The sequence below is a fragment of the Mesocricetus auratus genome, unplaced genomic scaffold, assembly GCF_017639785.1.
Source record: "Mesocricetus auratus isolate SY011 unplaced genomic scaffold, BCM_Maur_2.0 Super-Scaffold_6730, whole genome shotgun sequence".
NCBI lineage: Eukaryota > Metazoa > Chordata > Mammalia > Rodentia > Cricetidae > Mesocricetus > Mesocricetus auratus.
In genome coordinates, this window is record NW_024429184.1 from 23,198,212 (window position 1) to 23,223,577 (window position 25,366).

At 45.6% G+C, this 25,366-nt stretch overlaps 1 protein-coding gene across 3 annotated transcripts in view; it reads left to right on the plus strand.

Annotated features, from left to right (window-relative positions):
• The window catches only part of Mob3b (MOB kinase activator 3B), a 168,257-nt gene that overhangs the window by 111,435 nt on the left and 31,456 nt on the right, over positions 1-25,366 (plus strand). For all 3 annotated transcript variants that reach the window (XM_013121075.3, XM_040740319.1, XM_040740323.1), the window contains exon 3: positions 23,724-23,926. In XM_013121075.3, coding sequence (XP_012976529.1) covers positions 23,724-23,926 — 203 coding nt within the window. The remainder of the gene's footprint in view (positions 1-23,723; positions 23,927-25,366) is intronic.

Here is a 25,366-nt window from a genome sequence, read left to right on the forward strand (position 1 = left end):
CTTGTTACTGTTCTCTCAAATGTCTTAATTCAGATCACTCATGTATCACTTCAAAAATGCACCACATTGGTTAATGGCTGTTTGTTCTTTATTTGGGATGTTACATGGTCAGTATTAAGATCCTCCAAGATGCTTTCTCCTTCCTCTGACCAGCTGTTCTCTTTTCTTCAATTGCAGGGGTGGGGGTGGGGAGGATGAGCAGCTTCTTCTTCCTTTCTCCTCAGCTCCCCCCCCCCCACTTTGTAGCCATGGCTAGCTTGGAACTTGGTATGAAAAGAACGGGCTAGCCTCAGACTCAGTGGTAATCTACCTTCTTCTACACGTACGGGCATGCTAGCCCTTCAGCTCTTCACATCTTGACTTTCTAATCAGATCGTGCCCCTCCCCCACTGAGATTCCGTGTGAATAGAGAATGAAGGACCCCACATTGACTGTGCACACCTGTACTCTCCCTGACTCTGCCCTAAATATCTAAATATTTATGCTTGCCATATCCTCCAGTTACGAGCAATAACCTTAAGGTCGGAATTACTGCCTTCATTTTTATGAGAAGGACGTCTGAGGCTCAAAGCCATGCTCTTGGTTAGTTCTTTTTTCTGGGCAGGGAAACCTTCCGAGTCAAATCATATATCTGCCAAGGAAGAAGGCACAGATGAGGTGGTGAACCACTGCCCAGATGGCAAATGGAGGGACATCTGAGGAGACACATCTATCTCTGTCTTCCCGGGTGACACTGGTTTCTGTTTCTCAGTAGTGAAGCAAGGATGACAGCAGGGCACCTCCTGGGGGGGTCTGTGTAATTTCTACCCAGCTAGCGCACAGGCAAGGATAGACCATAAAATTTATCTCTGAATTACCTGTCAAAAAACAAGAGGAGCAGTTAATGAGTGGCCAGGGAGTGTCCTAAGCACAAAGACTCAACAGAGAGTGGCTTTGCAGTTGTTTAAGACACTTTTCCTGTCAGCTTTGGGAGAGTGCCCTGACCATAGTGGGTAGATACTATGAAACACCCTGCAATGCAGGACAGCCTCTCACACAAACCATTGTCTGCCCCACGTGTGGATTGTCTGTGGTGGAAAAGCCTCATAAAGGGCACTTGCCTGGAAAACCATTCGCTGAGCTTGAAGACCAAGCTGATTTGATAAATTCTCAAGTATATTGGAAGTATACAGCATTGTTTGTAAATAGGAGTTACAATGAATTATAAAGTATGGAACCATGAAAGTCATTTGTAAAATGAAGTATTTTTTTATCGTTATGGGAGTCTTCTGGGGTTCCAACAGAACTACAACGGAAGTATATGTTACAGAGGGAAGTGATGTGTCAGCCTGAAGATTGCACTGATCAGAGCAAAGAGAGGAGATAGCGACTCGACATTAGCAGAAAGTGAAAAACTTCAAGGCACTATTGCTTTATTCCTTTAAGCACATCGTTTGCTTTATGTGATGATTGGTGCAGCTGCTGTTGAAGTATTGAGTCACATACACTTGGGTGTTGCTTTTGGAAGTATGTATATGAGTCTTCACGCATTACCCCCACAACACACCTACCCCAATTCCCAAGAGCCTCATAGTCCTAGTGTCTCATCACAGCCTCCATGACTGGGAAAGTTTCCTTCAGAGAGGGTCTCACCTCTGCAAGAAAATAGCATCATGCATTTTCCCAGAATTCTCTGCCTGCTTCCTGGACTCTTTTCCTCTCTAAATTCCTTTTGCTTTGGACAAATTTTAGATGTTTTATTAAGAGATCATTTCATAGAAATCCTTTCCTGCTTCACAAAGAAAGGCTGCTTAGAAGAGTGTCAAATGTTGTTTTTTGTAAGTGCTTAATAAGATGATGGTAGCACCTTATCAACGGTCAGGAGAGTCTAACCTGACCCGTATCTGATAATTCAGCCTCGCACAAGCCATCAAGACTTTCTCCTTCTTTGTCACTCTAAGATGGAGGCTATTGGTGTGGATAGTGGCTGCTTCCACCGTGTTACTGTTTCACGACTGTGGTAGCCAAGTCTTCAGGGCTTAGGGAACTCACACCAACCTAATGCTGGGAAAACATCAGCCTACCTTGAGTGTAGCTGGATTTCATGGAGTCACTGTGCTGGTGAGGGCAGCTGATCCTAGGGAACAGAGGTGACATCCTCACTCAGAACAGATGGTGTCTACAGATGGTTTGGTGGAGGAGACTGGGTTTGTTAAATAAAGTGGTCAAGGTGTTATATAGATGCCTCCCATGAAATGGAACTCAAACATGACTAGAAAGGAGAGAAAACAATGTGTAATGTGTGTGTCAGGTGCGGCTCCGAGGCAGCCAGCAATCACGATTGACCACCTGAGGAGGAAGAAAATGTGTCACCTGAAGAGTGATCTTTAATTAAGTGTGAGAGCCGCAATCTGCCAGGGTTGGGGAACGGGGGGTGGGGGGTGGGGAGAGGCAAACTGGGTGTGCTTGCTGGACCGCTAGTGACAAAGGGATGACAACTATGAAGAGAGATAGAGGGGAGAGGGATGCTTGAATACAAAAATTATACAAGAAATAGCCGCTTTTAGAACAAATAAGAGAATTGGGTCCTACTGATGTGTTCATATCCTTAACATACGTGTTTGCAGTGGGGAAGATACAGTTTACCATTTTAGAGAAAGGAAAAAAAAAACAGGAAAATAAAATAAATTCGACTAAATTCATTCTTCTCCCATGGGCTCTCCAGTAACCTTTTCCTCAGGATCCAAAATGCTCTACCTGTCCTCAGGCATGCGGACCATCAGCACGAGGCTGGGAACCCCCGACTTCTGGAAGTGCCCGTCTCACTTAATCCTCCAAGTGCCCTTGAACAGGTCCTGTGTTACCATCATTGTGAAGATGCAGATAGAGGGGTCACAGAAGGACGAAGCTGGCGGAGCTAAACACCCATTCCAAGGTGTATTTTGCTACTGGGGCTCGAACCCTGGGCTGGGCATACTGGGCTCAGACTCTACCACTGAGCTCTGTCCCCAGCTCCAGGCCTAGGCTCTTTTATTCCTCTATGATGTCAGTCACAGCCAGGGGAGGAGAAAGGAAAGAGAGGGCTGCTGACTGGAAGGAGCAGCTGTGCCCTGTGGTGTCTCCAGATGCTGACTACATCCCAGCACATGCCGAGTCACCTTCACTCCCTAGGAAGATCTGAAGTAAATTTCTAAAGATGGCCACATGCAGTGAGCTCCAGGACAGGAGAGAACCTGCCTCACTCTGTCTGGGACAGTGACCTCTTTTTTCAATTACTTATTTGATCAACAAGTACAAGTATATGTATTTTGATTATATGCCGTCATATGTGTGGAATGTTTAAATCTAGCCAGCTAGCATCCATTGCCATCATACTTAGCATTTTTGTAATTTAGGAGTTTCAGCTGTACTCTCCACTATCATTGGCCACCGTGCTGTGCAGCAGATCTGTGGAACTTACTCCTCTTGCCTAACTGAGCTTTGCATCCCTTGGCCGTCATCTCCCTATTCAGGAGTCCTGACACTTCTGCAAGTCTTTGGGATCTCTGGGTGATCTTCCCATCAACCCAAAACAAAGCACAGATTTCAAGTCTCAAATGTTATCCAAATACAGGATAAAAATGCTATCATGTCTTCTATTCTGGGCACTCTGAACAACAGCAAGTGGGAGCCTCAATGGTTGTCAGTATTTTCAACCTAGTGGGACCAGTGGCCGTCAGTCACCTGTCTGGAGAATCCAGATGTCAGAGTGTGACTCCTAACACAAGAAATAAACAGCGAACATCAATCTGGATGCCAGCTTTAGAATGACATGAGCTTGTCTCCTTTCTATGTTTTTCTACTTTTAAAATTTAAACTGTGAAGCTGCAGTCAGCAGTTAAGAACACTGACCCCTTCTCCAGAGGACCCAGATGCGATTCCCAGCACAAGTACGGTGGCTCACAACTGTCCCTCTTCTGGCATCCTTGGGCTCTGTGCTCACATGATGCACAGATGTACACGCAGACAAAAGACCCACATGCATAACAAAAATGAAAATTTTAAATAAAAGATCATATATTAAGAAGAATGCCTGATATACTGGTTAATCTGAAATTAATCACTTATGTGCCACATACTCTTGTTGTTTATGAAGGAGTCTATTGTAGGCAATGAAGGTACAAGTGGATATAAATGTTTTTGATAGATCCCTATCAGTCAAATGTAAATAAGCAAGGCAAACACAGTTAGCTCTCTGCATCAGTAGATTCATCCAATCATGGAGGAGAATGTAAATAAGCAAGGCAAACACAGTTAGCTCTCTGCATCAGTAGATTCATCCAATCATGGAGGAGAATGTGGTCAGATCAATAATAGCTGTACTTGTTTGAACATGCCCAGGCATCTCCTTGTAAACAATACAGCTATTTAAATAACTTTTGCATTATATTAAGTATTATATGTAACATAGAGTTGACTTGAAGTACACAGGAGGATGTTCATGAGACACATGCAAACATGATGCCATTTCACGAGATATTTGAACAGCATCAGCCTTTGGAATCTGCAGAGGTCCCAAAGACTGTCCGCTATGATAGTGAGGGATATCTTCATTTGTGATCAAACCTGGGATGTCCTGCTTTCCCTCCCCACTGTCCTCACTGCCACACTGAGTTGGGTTTTGTTTTTTTTTTTTTTTTTTGGATCTTTTCTTCATGACTCCTCTGGACTTGATTCATTCGACGGCTGCTGTGGAGTGGATCTGTCAACCGCTATAGCCCACTTGTGATCACTTCTCTGTGTTTTGAAATCCTAGCTCTCTGCTTTTGTTTTCTTTTCCTTTAAAAAGTCATTGAAGTTCCGAGTGTTGGCAGTGACCTTTGGAAATGTTTTTCCAGCTCACAGAGACTTCCTGACATGTTTTATTAGCTCTTGGTGGTAGCTAATAGAGTGAGCCTTAACAAAGCCACTTCCAGGAGAACCACTCAGCAGACTTATCACGAAGGAGGCCCGATGACAGGACTCTTGGCTACTGCTCTCTCTCCAGTCCAGCAGACTGGCTGAAGAAGGAGGGCCTCCCTTAAGGGAATACAGTGACCCACTCATTCAGAGAGAAACTCCAATGCAGAAAGTCCTCCACCCCTGCAGATCAGGGTCACTATTTCTGGAGGGATCACTGAACCAAGTATTTCAGGAGGCTTTTCTTCTCTACCCTCGTAGAAGAAAAATGTGAGCCCGAACTGAGCATCTGCATTCAAGTGGAAGGAGAGCAGCAAAGACAATTCACCCTGACAGCTTGAGGTCTTTCTTCTGAGTGTTGTTTCTGTGTGCGGAGTGCCTTAGCGGAGTCCTATAGAAAGTAGACTATGGATCTCCAAAGACTTTCTTTCCAGTTCTGCCTGTGCATTGGCAGGCTGGGTGTTCTTTTGCAAATGACTGCCTAAAACTTGGTCTCCTCTTATGGCAAGTGGGGATAGTGTGCATAGGGTGGTTGTGAAGGCCAATATGTGACAATATAAAACAGTGCTTGAAAACAAAACGCTCAAATGCAAACTAGAAAAAATGTATCATCAGATTCCTTGGAGGGCCATGTTGGGGGCTGTTTGTGGAATGGCATTGATCTACACGTCTCCCTTTGCCTGGATCTACCACTTGTACAGATTCTAGAAACATGATTAACACTGAGGCACCATTGTCATAGAAATAGTGTGACTAGAGTGTTGTCCCCTCCTACCCTTCATACCTAACACAGCTCTTCACCCACCTCTAGCTGTATTTACTCTGAGGAAGTTAGGCAGACATACCAAAACAGCAGGAAGACATGAGCAGCGTTTAAATGGGCATGGCCAAGTGCACAGTGGAACCCCACACATTTTGTCACAAGGTAAGCAGAATTTCTACTTCAGAAGCAGGTTAACAGATGCCAAGATGCTCTCTAATGAGATAAATGCCATCAAAATCTAAAGGAAGAGAGAGCGTACAGTAAAACACCGGGGGTAATCAGCTAAGCAGCCTCTTGTCCTTCTTAAGCAACAACCCTATCTCGATTCATTCTTGTCTCCAGTCCAATAAGGTCTTAGAAGACTAAATCTATACAGCAGTAATCTGGAGGAGACTCTCTCGTCCCTTCTGTAGAGCCATTTATCACTCCAATGATGATCACCATCCTTATTTTATAGAAAAAATAATGATAAATCAGCTATAAAAGTGGTGCCCAAATCACACAGGCAGCAAGAGGCAGAACCCAGAGGTGACTCTTTAGAAAGCCCTTTAGAAGTGTTGATCTGTGTCCCTCACAGCGTCTCACCGTTCCTGCTTGGTGCAGTCTTCATTTAGTTAATTGCCTTTTTGTCAGAGTTGACAATTGGATGTTGGGAGTCTTGGGCTCTGGCCTGCGGATGGGATTCTCGGGAAATCATCCGGTCTGGTTAGCAATGACTTCTGTGTGTGTCCCATAGGGCACAGTGTCATGCCAAGCTGCATTCTTTGAATTGCATAAGATGTGTACATCCATCTTGAAATGCTGGAGCGGAACTATCTGATTTGTTTTAAGCACATCTTCCCCATCATCCCCTTAAAAGGTGGGGTGTGGTGGCACACATCTGTAACTTCAGTCCTGGCAAGGGGATGAGGGGACAAGACCGCTAGATCCTGGGAGCTTTCTGGCCAGGCTGGCCAAATTGGTGAGCTCCTGTTTTGGTGAAAGATCTAAATCTAATAATAATAATAATGTGGAAAGTTATTGAAGAAGATTCCTAACAGTGACCTTTGGGCTCCACATACATGTACAGAAGCAAGCACATATGACACCCCACACGAGAGAGACAGAGATAGAGAGAGAGATACAATACACATATGAGAGAGAGAGGGAGAAAGAGAGAGAGAGAGAGCGACAGAAAAGGTTGCTGAAAGGTAGGTAGTAACATCACTTCTGTGTTTGTTCGTTTGTTTATTTGTTTGAGACATGGTCTCACTGTATAGACCAGGCTAACTTCATACTCACAGAGATCCACCTGCCTCTGGCTCCCATGTACTAGGATCTTGATATACACACACCCAGCAACATCCCTTACTTCTTAATAAATGTTTTCAGCTGACCATCATCCTGTGAATATAGAGCAGTTTACTGAAGTGGTCCTCTTTCCAGTCAGGACCTCTATCTTAAGACAAGGGTATGCACGAGTAAAGGCTTTTATGCCTGTGCTAAACCATGTCTCAGCCTGACTAAATGTGAAGTGACAGAAGCCCAGGACCTCTCCGACTTCTCCACCTGGGCTGTGGTACCAAATTCCATAGACAGGGTGGTTTAATAGCACAGATTTGTGCTTCGCGGTTCTGGAGACTGAAACACCGATATCAGGGTGCCAGAATCAATGGTTCTGGCAAGCTGTAGCCTGCCTTCTGCTTGTATTTTCTCATGGTGAAAGCAGGCAGGGAGTTTCTCTAGGGTCTCTCATATAAGGACATTGTTCCATTCATGAGGCTCTGCCCTCATGATGTAACCACCTCTAAGAGGTCCCCCAGCCTACTACAGCCACATCCTAGGGATTACAATTTCCAGATAGTAATTCAGCAAACACACAAGCACCCACATCATTACACCCTCTGGCATCTGAAACTGACTGCCACGCCCTGATCCATGTCTAACTGCTGACTTACATTCTAGATCCTCACTAACAACTATCTTGTGTGGGAAGAAATGGTTGTGAAACATTAGCAGTATCTGGCGAAGAATTAATATTAGCAATTAGAATTTGAAACTATGACTGTTTTCCACTTCTATTTTTGCCTTTATCTCCTCCTTCCTCCCCTCCCCTCTCCTCCTCTCCCCTCCCCTCCACTCTGCTCTCCTCTCTTCTGCATGAAAACTGAGGCAATATCCAGGTTCATGGAGGAAAGCCTGTGGAGATTTGGAGTCTGACACAAATCATGCATTTTCTCTTTCTACACTTGGTTGAAAGAAAGTACCTTAAGGTTGTTAATCTATCCCTGCCTTTAATTTATTGATAACTAGTCTATGGCAAGCATTGTGGTATCACTTGTATGTATATCAAGGAACAAAAGAGGCATGGTCCTTAGCCTGTTGGCCCCTACAGAAAGGTAATGGAGTCTAAGAATAACAAGTAAGCTAGAAAAGAAGTATAGCAGGTATCTAGTGATGGGGAATTTGATGAGACCATCTGGTTATAGCCGTAGAGACACAAGAGTGGTCAGAGACTCCCTACCTCATGTAATGTACTCTCTTCTAGCCTCTAGGAGTGGACTTTGGAGGTGAATTTTAAGCCATTTAAAATATTAATCCAGGTTGGCAATCAACAAAACTCTATAGTGTCCTGATGATTGCATCTCTGGTTGAAATGTTCCCATCAGTGTTACTGATGGGGGATTTGAGGACATCCAGGGGGAAGAGTATAACAGGAGAATCTGATGAGTGTTATGCTAACAATAGGAGTTATAGCAGTGTGTGTGTGTGTGTGTGTGTGTGTGTGTGTGTGTGTGTGTGTGATGCACTCACATGAGACTATGTGAGTGTCTCAAAAATAGTAACTCATTTAGTCCTCACTATGACTTTGGAACTGTCGTCATCACATTTTAAAGATGGGGCTGCTGAGATACAGTGAGTTATGCAAGATCACACAGGTAGTTAAGTGGCAGAACTATTTCAGGTCTAGGCTCTTACTCTATTGTTTCCAAAGGAGGGGTAGATAGACATCTGGTGAGAGATAATATGGGGGGAGGCTGCCGCAGTGTGTGTAAAACATTTTGCCTACAAAGACTCATCATCTTGCATCCTTAAACATATTTGATAATTTATAATATCCTTTCAATAAAAAAACTCTTTCAGTGGAAATTTCACAGAAAGCTGGGAATGGTGGAACAGAACTATAATCCTAGCATTTGGGAGATGGCATAGGAGCATCAGGAGTTCTAGGTCAGCATTAGCTATGTAGTGAGTTTGAAACCACCTTAGCTATGTAGAAACCAGATAAGGGGGAGGGGGAGGCAGGAAGGGGGAGGTAGGGAGGGGAAGGAAGGAGAAGGAAGAAGGGATTCCTGTAGAATCTTACAAATCTTGCCACACATTGGTAATAAATACTTTAAACGATATTCTCATCTGTCCCTTTCCTTTTGTTCTGTTCAATGGCGGCATCCAAGTTCAGTTTTTGTGAGCAAGCGTCTTTAGTCTAGAGATTTCCATTAAATGACAAGGATTCATTTTCCCAGGCTTGTGATTGTGTTTCTGGTACCCAGAAGCAACTGTGCCAGATTTTGCAGCTATTTTCAGAATGTGGGAAAGCCAGCACAAGTGTCTGTCTTGGAGTGGCAGCCACAGGCAGCTGTGAAATTGCAGGTGTGTTGCGTGCACAAGGCTGGGTAGGGATGAGAGCTTCTGCTCTCTGTGTCCCCCTCCCCTGCCCGACCATCCTCCGGGAGTGAGAGTACAGAGTGTGCTTAGATGAGGGATGGCCCAGGAGTTGTGAGCTGATACTTTGTCTGCTGCCTTGGCCCCTGGAAAAGACAAGCTGATGTCTTCCTGTAGCTAATAAAATACCTGTGGAACTCAGACTGACTGAGCCTTCAGGGCCATCAAGAATGTGATGACAGCCAGTTCAGGGCTGCATGTGACCCTTGTGTGCTATGTGCATAGATTTTTAAATTCCTTTGCAAAGAGCTTCCATGTGGTGAGTCTCTCAAAGGACAGACATTTCTGGTATTTATACACTCTAGCAACTGGAAGGAAATCATTCTTCACGCTACTCTTGAGAAGGAAGTGCCATCAGCGAGGCAGCCTCCTCGGCCTGTTTTGGCTCCCAGTTTGACAAGCATTACTTCCAGATCTGGCACCCAAGTGGGTAACGGCAGTAATCAGAAATTCCCTGTGCCCTGTTGAATTATTCTTCTCTGCTGTGTTTGTAAGAATGACCAGAAATGCCTTAATGTGTCAGGTAGCTACCACAACGCAGTAACTTAGGAATGACTGATGTGTGCATACATCTCCTTTTGTCTAGATGTGTCTCTTTCTGAGCTTCTAGAACAGCGAGTGCCACTGCTTTGCAGTTGAGGACACATAAACTAAAAGGGTGCTCGCAGGGTCACAGGTGAGGTGGTGACAGGCAAGCACGCCAGGCTTGGACTCATTCTCAGACACCACCATGCTGCGAGCGTATGTACACTTGACGAAGGGCAGCTGGGACATGCTTCCTGCACATGTTTATGAAGGCACCGGGTGTCCGAGCTCATGGACAGCCCCCAGCTGTGCCTGAAATCGTTTTTTCATTTGCCATGTGTAGGCCACAAGGCACCCTTCTCTAAGATGTGTGATGGGCAGCATCCACCCCCGAGGGTGCTAGGCTTTCATCCCAGCAGCTGCAAGTAGGTGCTCGAGGAAGTGTCAGGCCTGGCCAGCTCTTGTGCTCGCTCAAAAGGGTTCAGACAGCAATTAACTCTAAGTGTGTTTCCTGTGCCAGAACCCATTAGGACAGTCAATATTGGCATCTGCCTTTGCATGCTTAATAAGATCCCTGTTCTTGGGCCTGTTTTGCAGTAAATGCCTTCAAAAATTATCCAGAGCTTTACAGACATCAATAAATTAAGTGTCCTGGCGGAGGCACAAGGTAACACAGACAGCAGATAGGATAGGGTTGCTTAAGTCAAGGAGAGGTAGCTGGAGAGGGCAGGTGGGCAGGTAGAGGACCCACATTTTCAACACCTCGGCACCCCCACACCTCAGGGAGACCTCTAAGGCACTATTGTGAAACCGGCAGGATACAGTTTAAAAGCCACTGATCCGTCTGGCTTTGCGTTTAATTGTCACTGTAGCTCATGGTGCCTAGCACGGGGCCGGGCCACTCCATCTGGCGTGCTGGAGAGTCACCTCTCACTGCAGGGTCACCTCTCACCACAGGGTCACAGTTTTCCAGTCTTGTCTTTTCTTAGCTCAGGTAGGAGCCAAGGAGTTGTCCGTCTGACTCAGCATAAAGGAACTCATAGCATGCCCTGATTTATTAGGTGTTTTTGGTCTGCCATAAGCTGCAGGAGTGGAGGGGGAGATGAGGGAGGCCTTGGCTCAGACCTCCTGAAAACCATATATCCTTTCTAGCTTCTGGGAGAAAGAGTGAATCAGTGAATCAGGGCACTGGGAGTAACTCCGTGTTATGTTGCGCCTGGGGCTTCCGTCGGAGAAGTGCAGAAAGAGTTGGCCTGGAATCTGAAGTAAGTGAGAAGCGTTCCACAGCTGTGTGCGTGACTGGCGGCTGCCTTGACTTTTTTCATTCTTGATTTTTTTTTCCCTACTTCTTTTCTTATTCATCATATTGTAAAGCACTCCAGGAACCGACCTGGTCCTCAACAGCAGCAACAATAACAAATAATAACACGTACAGAGCCAGAGCCTCTGCCGAGCTGTCAACGCCCGTGATGTCACTGCTGCGCCCATCTGAGCAATGAAAAAGAAGCGGGACTCAGAAAGCTGAACTAATGAGCTCAAGGCTCCCAAGCTAGAATGAGGGAAGCAGAATTATAAGCACAGGGCGCTTGCACACGCACACCTGGGCATGCGTGTGTGCGTGTGTGTGTGTGTGTGTGTGTGTGTGTGTGTGTGAGTATGTGTGTGCGTATGCACATGTGTGTGCTGGATGGCAGCGTACACATACATGTGGAGGACGATGGTCTAGTCCGGTGTCTTCCCAATCACATTCCATGTTTTTTGTTGTTTGTTTGTTTGTATCTTGAGAGAGGCTCTCTGACAACCTGGAGCTCACCAGTGTGGCTCAACTTTCTGGCCTGTCTCCAGTTCCCTAGCGCTGGTATTAGCGACACGTGCAGATGTTTTTGTGTTTTCATTTGTTTGTTTTTCATGGGTTCCTGGAGACTGAACTCACGTCTTCATGCTTGCATTTACTAACTGAGCCATCTCCCTCGGGCTCAGAACCCAGTACTGTCTGACTCCAAGGCTTCAGGCTGTGGGACACTCATCAAACCTGCCTTCACAATTGAATATTGTCTTTCAGGGTCCTGGACGGTCAGGGCCAATACTTGACAGGCAGAGCTATTTAATACTCTTATAAACCAGACATTGATGTGAGGAGCCCAGATTCCACCCAGACCTCACCGTCCATGGCTGGCGTGGCTTGTGTCTCAGAAAGGCACTTGGCAGCATGTCAGGTTCTCCAAGAGTCTTTGTCAGATGCCAGAGTGGACAGGAAATGGAGACCACTTCTCCGACTGCTGGCAAAGCCAGAGTTAACCCAAGGACTCTAGCCCCAGGGAGACTTTACCACCAGGGAAGATGTTTAGCATTCCTTGGCTGGGCATGGGCTGGGTAGCCACGGCCATCCACTTAAGTTCTAGGGTCATAAAATGGTAGATGTGTTTGTACCTTAGAAATTATATTGGCCAGGAGGTTGCAAATTTAACTTTGTCTGGGGTTCACGAGTCCCCCCTTGTTCAGGTCAACTGTTTCTATGGGTTAAACCAGCTCAGCCTTAACTCCTTTCTGTCACTGAATTCCAGGAGTTCAGTTCAGTGTTTAGCTGGACCACAGCTACTCTTACAAAGGGAAACATTTATAACAATCACGGCTCTGGGCTGGGTTTCTGAAGCAGCCAGTGTACGAAACTGACTTGGCTGCTCTAGTGTGGGCCGCTGCCATCCAGTCTGTTCTTTTGTTTCATTGATCATTTGAATGAGCAGATAGTGCTCGTATGAACTGACAGTGTCAGACCCAAGGACTAAATACTGGGAGTAGCTTCAGTTTCTCCATCTGAGGCATGTGTACTGTCCGGGAACTCAGTGTTGTGAAGGGAGTGTCAACTGTAGAACAAAATTTCTGTTATGTCAGATCTATCATGAAGTGTGGTGCAAAATGTGTATGAGCTGTTTATATAAATTATGGACTTTAATCAACCCTTATAAATCTAGTCAAGGAGAATTGTCAGAGATGGGCAGGTGCACAGGGCCACTTGATCATCTTGTCTGAGTAATTGTTAAATCTGCATGATGGGTTTGCAATGACTTACTGTTGAAAGAATATTTAATACATTATTATGAATGTTACACATAGAAAGGTACAAACTCAATAAAGGAATATAATCTTATTTTTAAGAACTACATATGTTTGTGTATACATATATACATATATACTACAAAAAGATTAAAAGGAAAGATATTGCTTAACAACTGTTTCTGGTAGGATTATGGATAGTAATAAACTTATACTTGACATCATTTTTCTAATGTTTTAATAATATTGTTGTTGTATTTATAATAAAAATAATTTAGGCCAAGCATGGTGGCATGTGCCTTTAATCCCAGTACCTGTGAGGGAAAGTCAGGCAGATCTCTCTGAGTTTGAGATCTACATAGTGAATTCTAGTCCAGAGAGTTATATAGTCTCAAAACAATAGCAATTATTATTCTATTTTGTTAATTAATTTATTTCATTAATCTATTATCTATTTCATTAATATTATTTAGATAGTCACCTACTTTTACAAAAATGTGTTCTGCAAAACTGTAAAGTAAATTATAGATTTGTAAATTGGAAAATTTCTCAGAACTAGAAGCGTTTTAATATTAATTATGATCCTAAAGAATGCTGTTATGCCTTGGCACCCAGCAGTGTGGAAAACCTTCATAGGAACCGAGATAGCAGATAGTCTAGAGCAAGGGGGCTTTGTGCATGGAGTCTCCCATGGTGAGGAGGCAGTAGGTCATGTGGGCTGGTACAGTGTGTACACCTGACTAGCAGTTCTGGGAGACATCACAAGACCTCATTGCAGTGGATCTATCACAGATCCATTGCACCCTATCAAAGGAAATCCAGGTGCTCAGCGTAGATAGGCAGGTGTAAGAAAGTTCATATGTAACGGGAGGCTGGCCTATGCAGATTAAAGAGAAGGCATAGGTAACGATTTCTACGTTGAAAAACGCCCGGCCCATTTGCCTTCACCAGCCTTAGAAGTCTGCCCATGATTCTCAGAGTTGCCCTCAGAAGTCAAGCAAATGGGATGTTTTCACATATGTGGCAAATACAGTGTGGGAAAAGGGGATGTCCCCTAAGAGCTCAGTCAGAGAAGTCTGAAGGTGTAAGGTACATGCGGCACTGTTACTAGTGAAATGATTTCCAACAAGGTCAATAGATATTTTGTATGCAACGAAGCCTCACCTAGCTGTACAAAACAAACAAACAAACAAACAAAAGGCATTGGGAGGGGGGCTTGGTTTGAGTTTCCACAATAGTGAGATTGACGAACTAGTCTGAAGGAGCAGGTAGAAACCCAATAGGCATTGTCCTGAGATGGCCCCGTAGTAGGCAGAGACCCGCCTTCCCTGTGTGTCTAAAAATAAGGGGCCGCCACCAGCTACAGTCAATGTGCAACCATGGTCAATGTTTCCTTAAAGAATTCAGGCTAGTGGTAAATGGTAGAGCACCTGTTATCTGCCACGCCCTGGGTTTAACACTTAGAACCACAAGAAGAAAAACGTCAGGAGCTGGAGAGATGGCTCAGCAGTTAGGAGAACTTCCTCTTCTTCCAAAGGGCCCGTGGTTAGTTCTCAGCATCCACACAGGGCAGGCAGCTAACAACAGCCTATAATTCTAGATCCAGGGGTCCAATAGCCTCTTCTGGCCTTCATGGGCATCTGCATACACATGCATTTACATAGATATAGATCTCTCTCTCTGTCTTTCTCTGTCTTTCTCTGTGTCTCTCTGTGTCTCTGTCTCTGTCTCTGTCTCTCTCTCTCTCTCTCTCTCTCTCTCTCTCTCTCTCTCTCTCTCTCCTGTGTGTAGAGATAGCTGAGCGGTGGAGGGAGGGTGTACTGCTCTTACAGAGGACCTAAGTTCAATCCCAGCTCCCACATCGGTTACTTTCAACCACCTGTACTGGAGCTCCAGAGGATTCTACAACAGACCCTATGCCATCTTCTGGCCTCTGCTGAAACCTGCTCACATGTGCACATACCCACGCAGTCATACACATAAATGTTAAAAAGGAAAACTTAAGAACAAAAACGTATGAGGAGAACTGTCAGGCTGGCAGACGAATGCATGAAATGAGCCCAGGTGTGTGCAGCCTTCCGCGTGCAGGAACAGGCCTGGATAAGCTGTTGTCATGTAGCGACACCAGTTCCTAGGTGTTCCAGGTCTTCCGAAGGAAGCCAGCATTCTTGATCTTCGCATCCTGGCCCTCTTTTCCCTTAGTGCTGGCAACATTTCAACATAATATGCTCCAAAGTAAACACACCTGCTGTCTGTCGATAATCGGCCACCTTCAACATCTCACCTCTGTGTTCCGTATTTGGTCCTAAGGAGCAAGTTTTCCAGCAAGCTGTCTCCTCTCCTATCTCCTCTTGTCCCTGTTTCATCAAATTCCAAAAGACAAGTTTCCTGATCTCTCAGACTTTCCTCAAAAGCCGTATTTCACGAGGACCTTAAAATTGACATAAATTTATTTCAGTTGCAGTTTTTACAAACTATCAGCAGACACTCTCTTGAGAATCAAATAAACTTTAGGGTTTATTTAAAGCTTAAAATAACGGATGTTTTGGAGTGGGTTGATTCCAGTTCTGTACTGGTATCCCGACCCGGGGACATAATCTCTCTATTCAGAACAGTATGTATTCAGAGACAAGCTGTAGCAGGACCACACTCAGGAGGAGCCTGCTCTTAGTTTAATATTCTCCTGTTACCATCTTGAAATTCTGGGTAGTTATTGAATAATGGGCTTGCCAAACTAGTTCCAATCAGATAGTGTTGTTTGTTTGTTTGTTTTTCAAGACAGGGCCTCTCTGTGTTGCTCTGGCTGTCCTGGAACTCACTCTGTAGACCAGACTGGCCTCAAACTCACAGAGATCTTCCTGCCTCTGACTCAACAAGAGCTGGCACTAAATCTGCCTGGCTCCAATCAGATATTTTATCAGTAAATATATTTTATGTACAAGGGCCCCTTGAATCAATATTTATTTTGACCCACCGGGTGTTTTAAAAATATTTATCAATAGTTTTAGAACTATAGAAAAGTTGCAAATGGTAGAACCTTGTAAAGGTTTTCCATATTATGACATCTTCCATGAATTCATCACATATTTGTCACAAGTGAAGATCTAAGGCCAGAGCCTCACTGCTCCTACACTCCACTCTGAATTGGAAGTTTGTTGGCTGCCACTGCTTCTGGATTCTATCTGATTACCAATTATATTTGTCATTTTGTCTCCTTATACTCCTCTGAGCTATGATTCAGATGTGTGTATGTGTGTGCGTACTCACATGTAAGCTCAAGGACAACTTATTAGAGTTTAAAAGAACAGCCCCAGGTGGAGCAGACCTTCCTTGTCTTAGAGGAACTGCAACATTTGAAAAACAATATTTTCTAACATGTTCCTTAATTTGGGTTTGTTTGCTTCTGTTGCAGCTTTGTTTTGTTTTGTTTAAATCATAGTAAGGTGGGCCTGATGGGTTGGGTGACAAAGACTTCACAAGTGAGGGACTTATCACACCACAGCGTAGAATGTCCCATGAACCGTGTTTGCTCCTGTTCCTGTTGGCTGAGATGGCTTGGCCAGCGGTGTGTTTGTCAGACTTCTCCTGTGTGAAGTCACACACCTTCCAGACCACAAGAATCAAGTCACCCCCCAGGAACATACTCAGGCTCCTCTGTCTCCAGATTGCATCTGCACAAATTGTTTCGACTCTTGCAACTTTTCAAACTGCTGATTTATTACTTAGCTGTGTATTGTCTTAGTATGGCCTTGTGGATACTTATTTTATGCTTGGGGTTATAACCCAGTGCTACTGCATTGATTTTGCCGGTCAGAGTGTTCTAATGTTGGCCATTTTGGAGCTCTTTTGCATTGGCTCCTGCGTCTCTTATATGCCCAAATGTTATCGTTGCTGTCAAATTATTATTATTATTAGTGTATAGTGTGTGTATGCATGTGTATGTGTGTGTAGGTTACATGAAAACCACCAGTAGTCGTTTCTGCTTTCCAAGTGCTGGGATTAAAGGTGTGCACCACCACTCCTTTCTTAAGGGAGGGGCTAAGACCACACATGAGGTTGCTGCTGTCCTGATCTTATTGTCATCACCTCCTGCCAGTACTGCTTCTTGGGACAGTGAAGACATGGTTTGTGATTTTGAGGAGGATTATAAATTGTATTTAGCCAATGAATGCTTCCTGAGAACCATCATTTTCTGGGTACAGTAGCTGACAGGGATACAACTGTGAACAGATATATTCTCTGATGCTGCAAATGTTGTATGTAGTCTTCTAGGAGAAACAGCAACCAAAGGCAGGGGGTTGTGTAAGATACTATGTAAGTACCACCGTGGGAGAAATCCAGGCAACTAGACTGAGGGTGGGGTGAGCCGGGAGAACATTCTGGAAGGAATAATAGTTTAGTTGAAGTTTGAATAACAAGTGGGAGTCAGTCAGACAAAAATCCATGGAGGACTGCAGAGCTAGCTCAGAGGTTAAGGGCCTGTGCTACTCTTACAGAGACTGAGTTTGATGCTCACGGCTTCCTGTAACTTCAGGAACAACACTCCTGGTCAACGACACTCCTCAGACACTGCACCCTAGTGCAGCCTCCACTGTGAATACATGTAATTCAATTTTTACAAAGTGTTCTTAAAGGGGCTGCTAGTGGAAAGATGGCTCAGTGGTTAAGAGCACTTGATGCTCTTGCAGAGGACTTGGGTTCAGTTTCCAGCTTCTACAGGACACCCAGTGCCTTCTGTTAACTCCAGTGCCAGAGAATCCAGTGCCCTCTTTTGGCCTCTATGGGTACCAGGCATGCACACATACACACATTTATATAATATAAAAGTAATTGTCTTCAAAACAGAACACAAAGCCCAAAAACCAGCACTCTGGTATGTGGCAAGAAATTCAGCTCAGCCCTGGAGTCGGACGCAAGGGGGAGAATCTTGGCTCCTAAGGCTGCAGACTGTAAGATCCAGAGATGACTCTCTGCAGATAGAAAGATGCACGTGTGTGAAAATCATGTTTAATAGCTATTTCACCCTGGAGGCAGGAAGCCAGAGGCCTTGGAGTTCTATAGAGACCGATCTCTTGGTTAGGTTTGCACACTAGGAAGGTTTCCCACCTGCCAGGTGGAGGGGGGGGGCACTAACAAAACAGGGGAGCCTGGTAGGAGGAGGGGCTGCCTGAGGCCGTGCTGGTGGCATGAACTGGGGGAGGGGCCGTGGTTAAAGAGCAGTTTATAGATGAGAACTGGTCCAGACAAGACGTGAGACTGATGACCCTTCACAAAAAAGGAAGGCTCTGATAATGAAGAAAGGACATTGCTATTTATGAGGATACTCAAATTATCACATCCAAGACAAAGGTCTTGACCCTTTTTGAGTACTGGGATTACATTCATAGGCCACCACTCCTGTCCCAAACTACTGCCTGCCTGCCTGCCTGTCTGTCTGCCTGCCTGCCTCCCTCCCCCCTCCCTCCCTCTCTCCCTCCCTCCCTCCCTCCCCCTCCCTCCCCTCCCTCCTTCCCTCCCTCCTTCCCTCCCTCCCTCCCTCCCTCCCTCCTTGCCTCCCTCCCTCCCTCTTCCTTTCTTCCTAATTGCTTTCATTGTCCATCTGTGAGGACCACTGTACTCTAGTTTTCTTGCATCTCCTCGGCCCGCTTCCATCTCCGTGTCCATCCAGTGACAGCTGAGAACAGAGGCAGCCATCAGGAGATGCGTGTGGGTGAGGGGCAGCCTGTGGTAGCCGGGTAGTGGTGCTGGAAAAGTAGAAGAAGCATATTGTATTTACAGTTGCTCCTTTGTGTGGCTGAAACAGTGCTTCCTATGCCTGGAAAATAGCATGTCTGAACGAATTAATAATCTGTTTAGAACGTATAATCACACGTTAATCTTTTCCTTTCTTTCGCTCCAACCACTGTGCGAGACTAGAGGGCAACACAAAGGGACTGGGAACGGACAGGGGAAGGGAGGTGTAGAGTAGAGGGGTGGCCGGTTTATTTCTAACCATTTGCAGCTGTCAGCCTGTTTGGGGACGCTTTTCTTTTTCGGCAGAGGAACAAAGTCCTGCGCCATGCAATTGTTTGCTTTGGCACAGCGAACAGACACTTTCTTGAGGCGCACACCGAGATAACGCGAAACATCTGCTGAAAGAGCTCCGCTCCCTGCAGCTGGTGTGTCCCCGCATCGCGGAGAGCGCGAGGCTTCCGCAGATCAGGACGCTTTTCGGGAGGCCGGGCAACGGGGCTGGGTAGGAAGAGCAAGCGAGTAAAGCATGTAAAGTCTTAAGAAACATCTGTGTTCGTTTCTTCCCCCTTGTGATCCAACTGCACTTTGTCTTGCAAGAATTCTGGAAATGGTATGTTCTCAGCGTTGCTGCCAAAAGTCTGTTTTCTTTTCTCACGTGTGTGGGATATTGTTTTTTCTCGAGAGCCATTAAGAATGAGTGATTTTTATGACTTGTACAGGGATTTTCACATGCACACTCCTATTACTGGACTCCAAAGACAAAAGGACAAGACAAATGCCCTCAAATCTGCGTAAAGAAGAAAGGCGAATGTTTCTGGTCGTTGTGACTGACACGAGATTTGGGTCCCGAAAGGATAGACTGGGGTTTCCTGTGTCATGACAAGCTCCTTTGACAGCTCACGTGGTGTGCCCAAATATCAGTGTTCTTCCAAGTCGGCTTTTCAGAGAAATCTTTGTCATTGGGGTAAGAGCATCTTGCCCTGTCTGGTTTCATTTGCCTCCCTCCACACCATCTTGGCTGTGACAAGAAAGAGCTGTCTATAGCACTAGGACTACCCAGCCCTGTCCACTGCCTGCCTTCTGTGTGTCTGCCTGCACCGAGTCTCAACCGCGCATTTCAGTGTCACCATTCCTCAGCTAAGGACACTGAGCCTCCCGGAAGTTATAATAGCAAGCCTGCCTCGGGATGGGCAGCATGGAGGTGAGATCTGACACAGGGATGACCAATAGTGCCCTAGCCCTGGCACTTAGGGTTAGAGAAGTAAGAACCAGGCTACCGTATTCTACCTTCTGTGAGTTCGAGACCAGCCTGGTCTACAAGTCTGTGCCTTTGATCTTCCCAGTTGGATCGAATGAAAAGGAACCATGAGAACTCAGTAAAGCTCCCCCAGCACAGTGAAAAGCAACCGTCTCTAGAGTTAGCACACTTGAATTCAGACCCCTTTCATCTCAAGTCCTGGAAGCTCTGAAAGCCCTGAGTTGGTCCTTTCCCTTTCTGAGCTTTGATGTCACTGTCAGGTGATGACAGAGGATCTCCACCCTACTGGAGAGTAATCTAAACAGGTATTTCATACCCATCCTGATGGGCAATAAGGAGCCATCTATGAGAGGGACTGACACAGCCCCTGTCTTTATGGAGGGCATAGTCCCAAAGCAGGATTTTTTGTTTGTTTGTTTGTTTGTTTTGTTTTTCGAGACAGGGTTTCTCTGTGGCTTTGGAGGCTGTCCTGGAACTACTTCTTGTAGACCGAGCTGATCTTGAACTCACAGAGATCCATCTACCTCTGCCTCCTGAGTGCTGGGATTAAAGGCGTGTGCCACCACCACCCGGCTTCCAAAGCAGGATTCTTAATAGCTGTGCTATGGTCTGTGACCTGCACAAGAAGATCTCAGGAGACAGACAGCAGATGCCATAGCCCTGACTCAGGATGAGGGAAGAACAGTCATTGACCAAGTATCTACAAGCACTGAGGAATCAGCCAGTTGCTTATGGAACTTATGATATTTGAAGAGAGCTCTCCGAAGTCTGTAGAGACAGGTCCTTCTGCTCTGTTCCTCCAGAGCCCAGGGTTTAGCCCAGCACTGACCACAGGTCACAGTCTCATTGCCAAGCATCGGCTTTTCTCACCAGGGGAAAGAGAGACCATCTCATAGCTTAGAAACTGCCCCTGTAGCTTTGGACCCTATGTCAGCCTTCTGTTTTCTCTGAAGTCCCCCCGCCCCTCCCCCCCCGGGTGTGTGTGTGTGTGTGTTTTTCTCTGGTCTATAAAAGAGGAATCACACAAGCCACAATTTGTTTTTCTTTAGAAGAGTCTTAAAAGGAAATATTCATGGGTGTCTGCAGTCCTAGTGGAAGGGAGGGAAGAGGAAAGAAAAAGCAAGCAAGAAAAAGGTGGGTTAAAGCTCAGAATTTACTGGAATTTGTGTTTAATTTTCTTTGGGAGAAAAGAGATTTACTAAGTCAGAGATCAAAGGGAAGTCTGCACAGACTGCAGAGGGGTTATATTCTGTGCTAGGTTCAGCTCTTGCTGAATGTGGCTTGGAGATCAGAACGTTGTGGTTAGACAATTCATAAACTCAGCAGGGCTTTGTTCGGATGCTGGCTTCTGACAGAGTACCAAGACCTCTGGAACAGCAGCCAGGGTTGTGGAGAAGTCTCGTCAACACCCAGCCCACAGATCCACCTCGTCCTTGCCCCAATCCCTGGCCTGCTGGAACCTTATGAGTGAATGCCTTGGGTTCTGACCTCTGCCCAGACATGTTGTGCCCACCTCTCATTCTGGAATCTGAGCTCATCCTAGTCCTACTTTGGGTCCATGAATTCTGTTTCAGTACTGACCCATTTGTAAAGACCAAGGCACACCACATGACCCAAGGGCGTCAAAGTCCTAGTTTTTTTGTAGATCACTCATCTGAATATGTTTTCTTCTTGGAATTTAAATTTTCCCAGCCTTAATCTGAGAGTCACAGGATGTCAGATAGATTGGGTAGGACAGAGGAAAGGCATATTCTCAATAGAGACTTAGTTCTCAACTGTAAATCACGTAGAGATCTGCCGGTCATCTTTCTCATTTTCTATCTCAATTCTTATCTACCTATCCAGGATGATTGTCATCTTTGTGTCCGGGTTACCATGAAGTTAGTCAAAGTTTAGCTCTAAACACCTAGGACATGCAGTCCACTCCAGTGAAGACTGTCCTAAGACATGCAGCCTGCTGCAGTGGAGACTGTAGGTCAACACTGTCCTAAGACATGCAGTCTACTGCAGTGGAGACTGTAGGTCAACACTGTCCTAAGACATGCAGCCTGCTGCAGTGGAGACTGTGGGTCAACACTGTCCTAAGACATGCAGCCTGCTGCAGTGGAGACTGTAGGTCAACACTGTCCTAAGACATGCAGCCTGCTGCAGTGGAGACTGTAGGTCAACACTGTCCTAAGACATGCAGTCTACTGCAGTGGAGACTGTAGGTCAACACTGTCCTAAGACATGCAGCCTGCTGCAGTGGAGACTGTAGGTCAACACTGTCCTAAGACATGCAGTCTACTGCAGTGGAGACTGTCCTACATAACTTTCTGATTGGATGCAATGACTGAAGCTTATCTTTCATTGCCTGGAAACTTAGAGTGAAAGAACAAATGGAGTTAATGATTGAGGGAAAAGGAATTTCAGATTCTTCCCACCCTACAAGCTAGATAAAGTTGTTCTTTATTGCAAAGTTCTCCCTTCTTCCACAAGCATTTGTCCCCTCTGGCAGCTAAGTAACCGTTAACTGACCTGTTCCTGGGAGGGCATCTTCTGAAGCTGGGAACTTCTTCTCCCTGCCCTGCTCTCTCCACCGCCCTCCGTTTGCTTGTTGGGCCCCTGTGCTGTTGAGGACCTAATTTGAAATACTTCATTATGCTGAACAGTTGTGTGGTGTCTCTCACACAGGCCCAAAGGCGAGTCAAACTGCAAAGTCAAACTGTGCTTTGCGTTTTAGAATTTGGCTGATTTGAAATCCCATCCCCACTGTTGTGTAAAACTACAGCCCATACTTCAGAGCCTCTGTTACTCATCTGTGAAATGGGAATAATAAAACTATTTCACAGGTAAAGATGACATATTCAACCTTCTACAACTTGTCTCACTTGTCTTGGAGGGAGTTCAGTAAAATTGTATGAGACACTCATTCGAAGATTCTGGGCCCTCTCTCAACATTCAGTGGTGGTTTAGTGGCCCCATTTTCCAGAGAAAGCCCTAAAACTCAAGTAGCTGCCCCCACCCCATCTTTGCCCTGGGTCTACCTCATCTCTGAATCATGGCCCCTGTTGCCGCATCATTCAGCCGCTATACTGTGCCCACATTCTCCATGGGTTCGTTCAATGTGTTGACTTTGACGTTCAAGCAAAGCTGGTGTCCATGCAGGGACCCGGAGAGGCAGATCCCATCACAACCGACTGCCGGAGAGATTCCATCTCTCCTATTCTGCCCTGGAGGGAGGAGGATACCAGGAGATTCTCCTGACAGAACATCCCACAGCAGATAAATTCCCTATGCCCCTCAGAGAGATGGAGCCGAGTGGGTGGTCTGTGAATTGTCCACCTTGGAGACAATGCCTTGGGAAACACTTTGAATGAAAATTTGCAAATGGGTAGCTTTGTGGGGCGCATCTAATGCAGAGAGATGTTTTGTTTCAGCAGCAGGTATTTTCCAAACTTCAGATTAGCTGTTAACCTTTTTAAAAAGACAATGGGTTTACACAAAACTCCAGATTTCCCAAATTACCCAACGTTCTGATATCCCAAGTCTCTATCCCACTCTGAACCCGGGCAGCTGGAGTGGAGCAGCCACCCGCTTGGTCCTGGAAGTGGGACAGTGCTTTTTAATCTGCCGCAGTCCTTTTCCCCTTGGGTCCTGTGTGCTGGTAAGATGTGCCGGTTTCCCCTCCCCACCACAGCACCCCCCAGCCACCATTTTTCTCCTCTTGGAGGTAAGAGTGGGAAAGATCCTTCCTAGTGGCTTCATAGCGTTTCCTTTTTGTTCCTTTAGGTGTTCCCTTCCCAAAGAACTTCCTTCAGATCTGCAAGAAGATCCTGTGCCGCCTTTTCCGGGTTTTTGTCCACGTCTACATTCACCACTTTGACCGGGTCATTGTGATGGGTGCAGAGGCTCATGTCAACACCTGCTACAAACACTTCTATTACTTCGTCACGGAGATGAACCTCATAGACCGCAAGGAGCTGGAGCCCTTGGTAAGTGTCTCGGCAGTATGGCACCATACACTCTGAGAACTTTGGAAAGCTGGGAGTAGGATGGAGCTGCAGAATTAGACAGGGTACGGTGATCAGCAATGGACCGGGGTGTGTCAAAATATCTATGCAACCAGCTAAGTGTCTCAAGTTGCTCTCCAGGAGGCGAGATATTGTCGTGACATTAATCCTACATAATGATTTGGGCCAAAGAAGCACAGAATTAATGCACAACTCTGAAAAACAAATCATTGTCTCAATTTCTTAGAGACACCCCCCCCCCCGTTTTGTTTTGGTTCTTTGAGACAGGGTTTCTCTGTGTAGTCCTGGCTGTCCCAGAACTTGATCTGTAGACCAGGCTGGCCCCAAACTCAGAGATTTGCCTGCCTCTGTGTCCCAACTGCTAGGATTAAAGGCGTGCACCACCACTTCTTTGATCTATCAGTATTAGTCAGTGATGGTCAGAAACATCTATGTAGTCAGTAAATGACCATTTAACAGCCACTGTATGTCAGCTGCTCAGCACACAAAATCAAATTATGCTTCCTGTGTCACAGAGAGAAGCAAGCCCTAAGGAGGAGCTCTGAATCACCTGGGTAAAGCCATCATGGGTGTATCATTTGAGATTAAGAACATTCGAGACTAAGCTGTAGCTTTGTTATACAGATGAGTGGAGTCTGATTTTATTTTATTATTTTTAAAAGAGATTTATTTTTATTTTGTGTATGCGTGTTTTGCCTGCATGTATGTTTGTATACCAGAAGAGGGTCTCAGATCCCCTGCAACTGGAGTTACAGGCAGTTGTGAGTTGCCATGTGGGTGCTGGGAATCGAACCTGAGGCCTCTGCAAGAGCAACAGATGCCCTTAACCACTATGCTCTCCCTCCACCCCCTGCTTTTAATTTCCTCAGAAGTCCCTTTCACTGTTGGCTTTAGTATGTGCTTGAATCAAGGACCCTCAGACCTTTGTAAGAGGTTCACTGTAAAGAGGATGCCTGCCTCACAGCTCTCCCTAGTGGCGCTAGTGAGTACCTTTCTACCCAGTAAGATACACTGATTTATGTTAAAGTCACAGTTTCTTTTTCCTTGAGAAAGTTGAAGTGTAGTTTTGCTAAATATAGTTGGCAAAGTAAGTCTTATCCAAGTCTTTTTAAATATTGGCTAAAATACAGGGCCCAGGTGTGTGCGCTACTGTTTCCCTGCTTTCTTTGTCTGCGCAATTGAAATGATGTGTTACTATTATTTGGGTACCTGAGGTCTCCAGCTCATATGACTACCACTGAAAAGATACTGTGCTATATTCACATATCCCTACAGTAAGAGCTGAGCCCAGCTGTGTGGAGAAGCAGCAGGTCAGGGGGGAACTAGAGCAGGCAGAGAAAAATGGTTCGAGTATGCTCATCTGAAGTCCCTCAGCAGGCTTTCGGCACGTGGGCCGCTCCA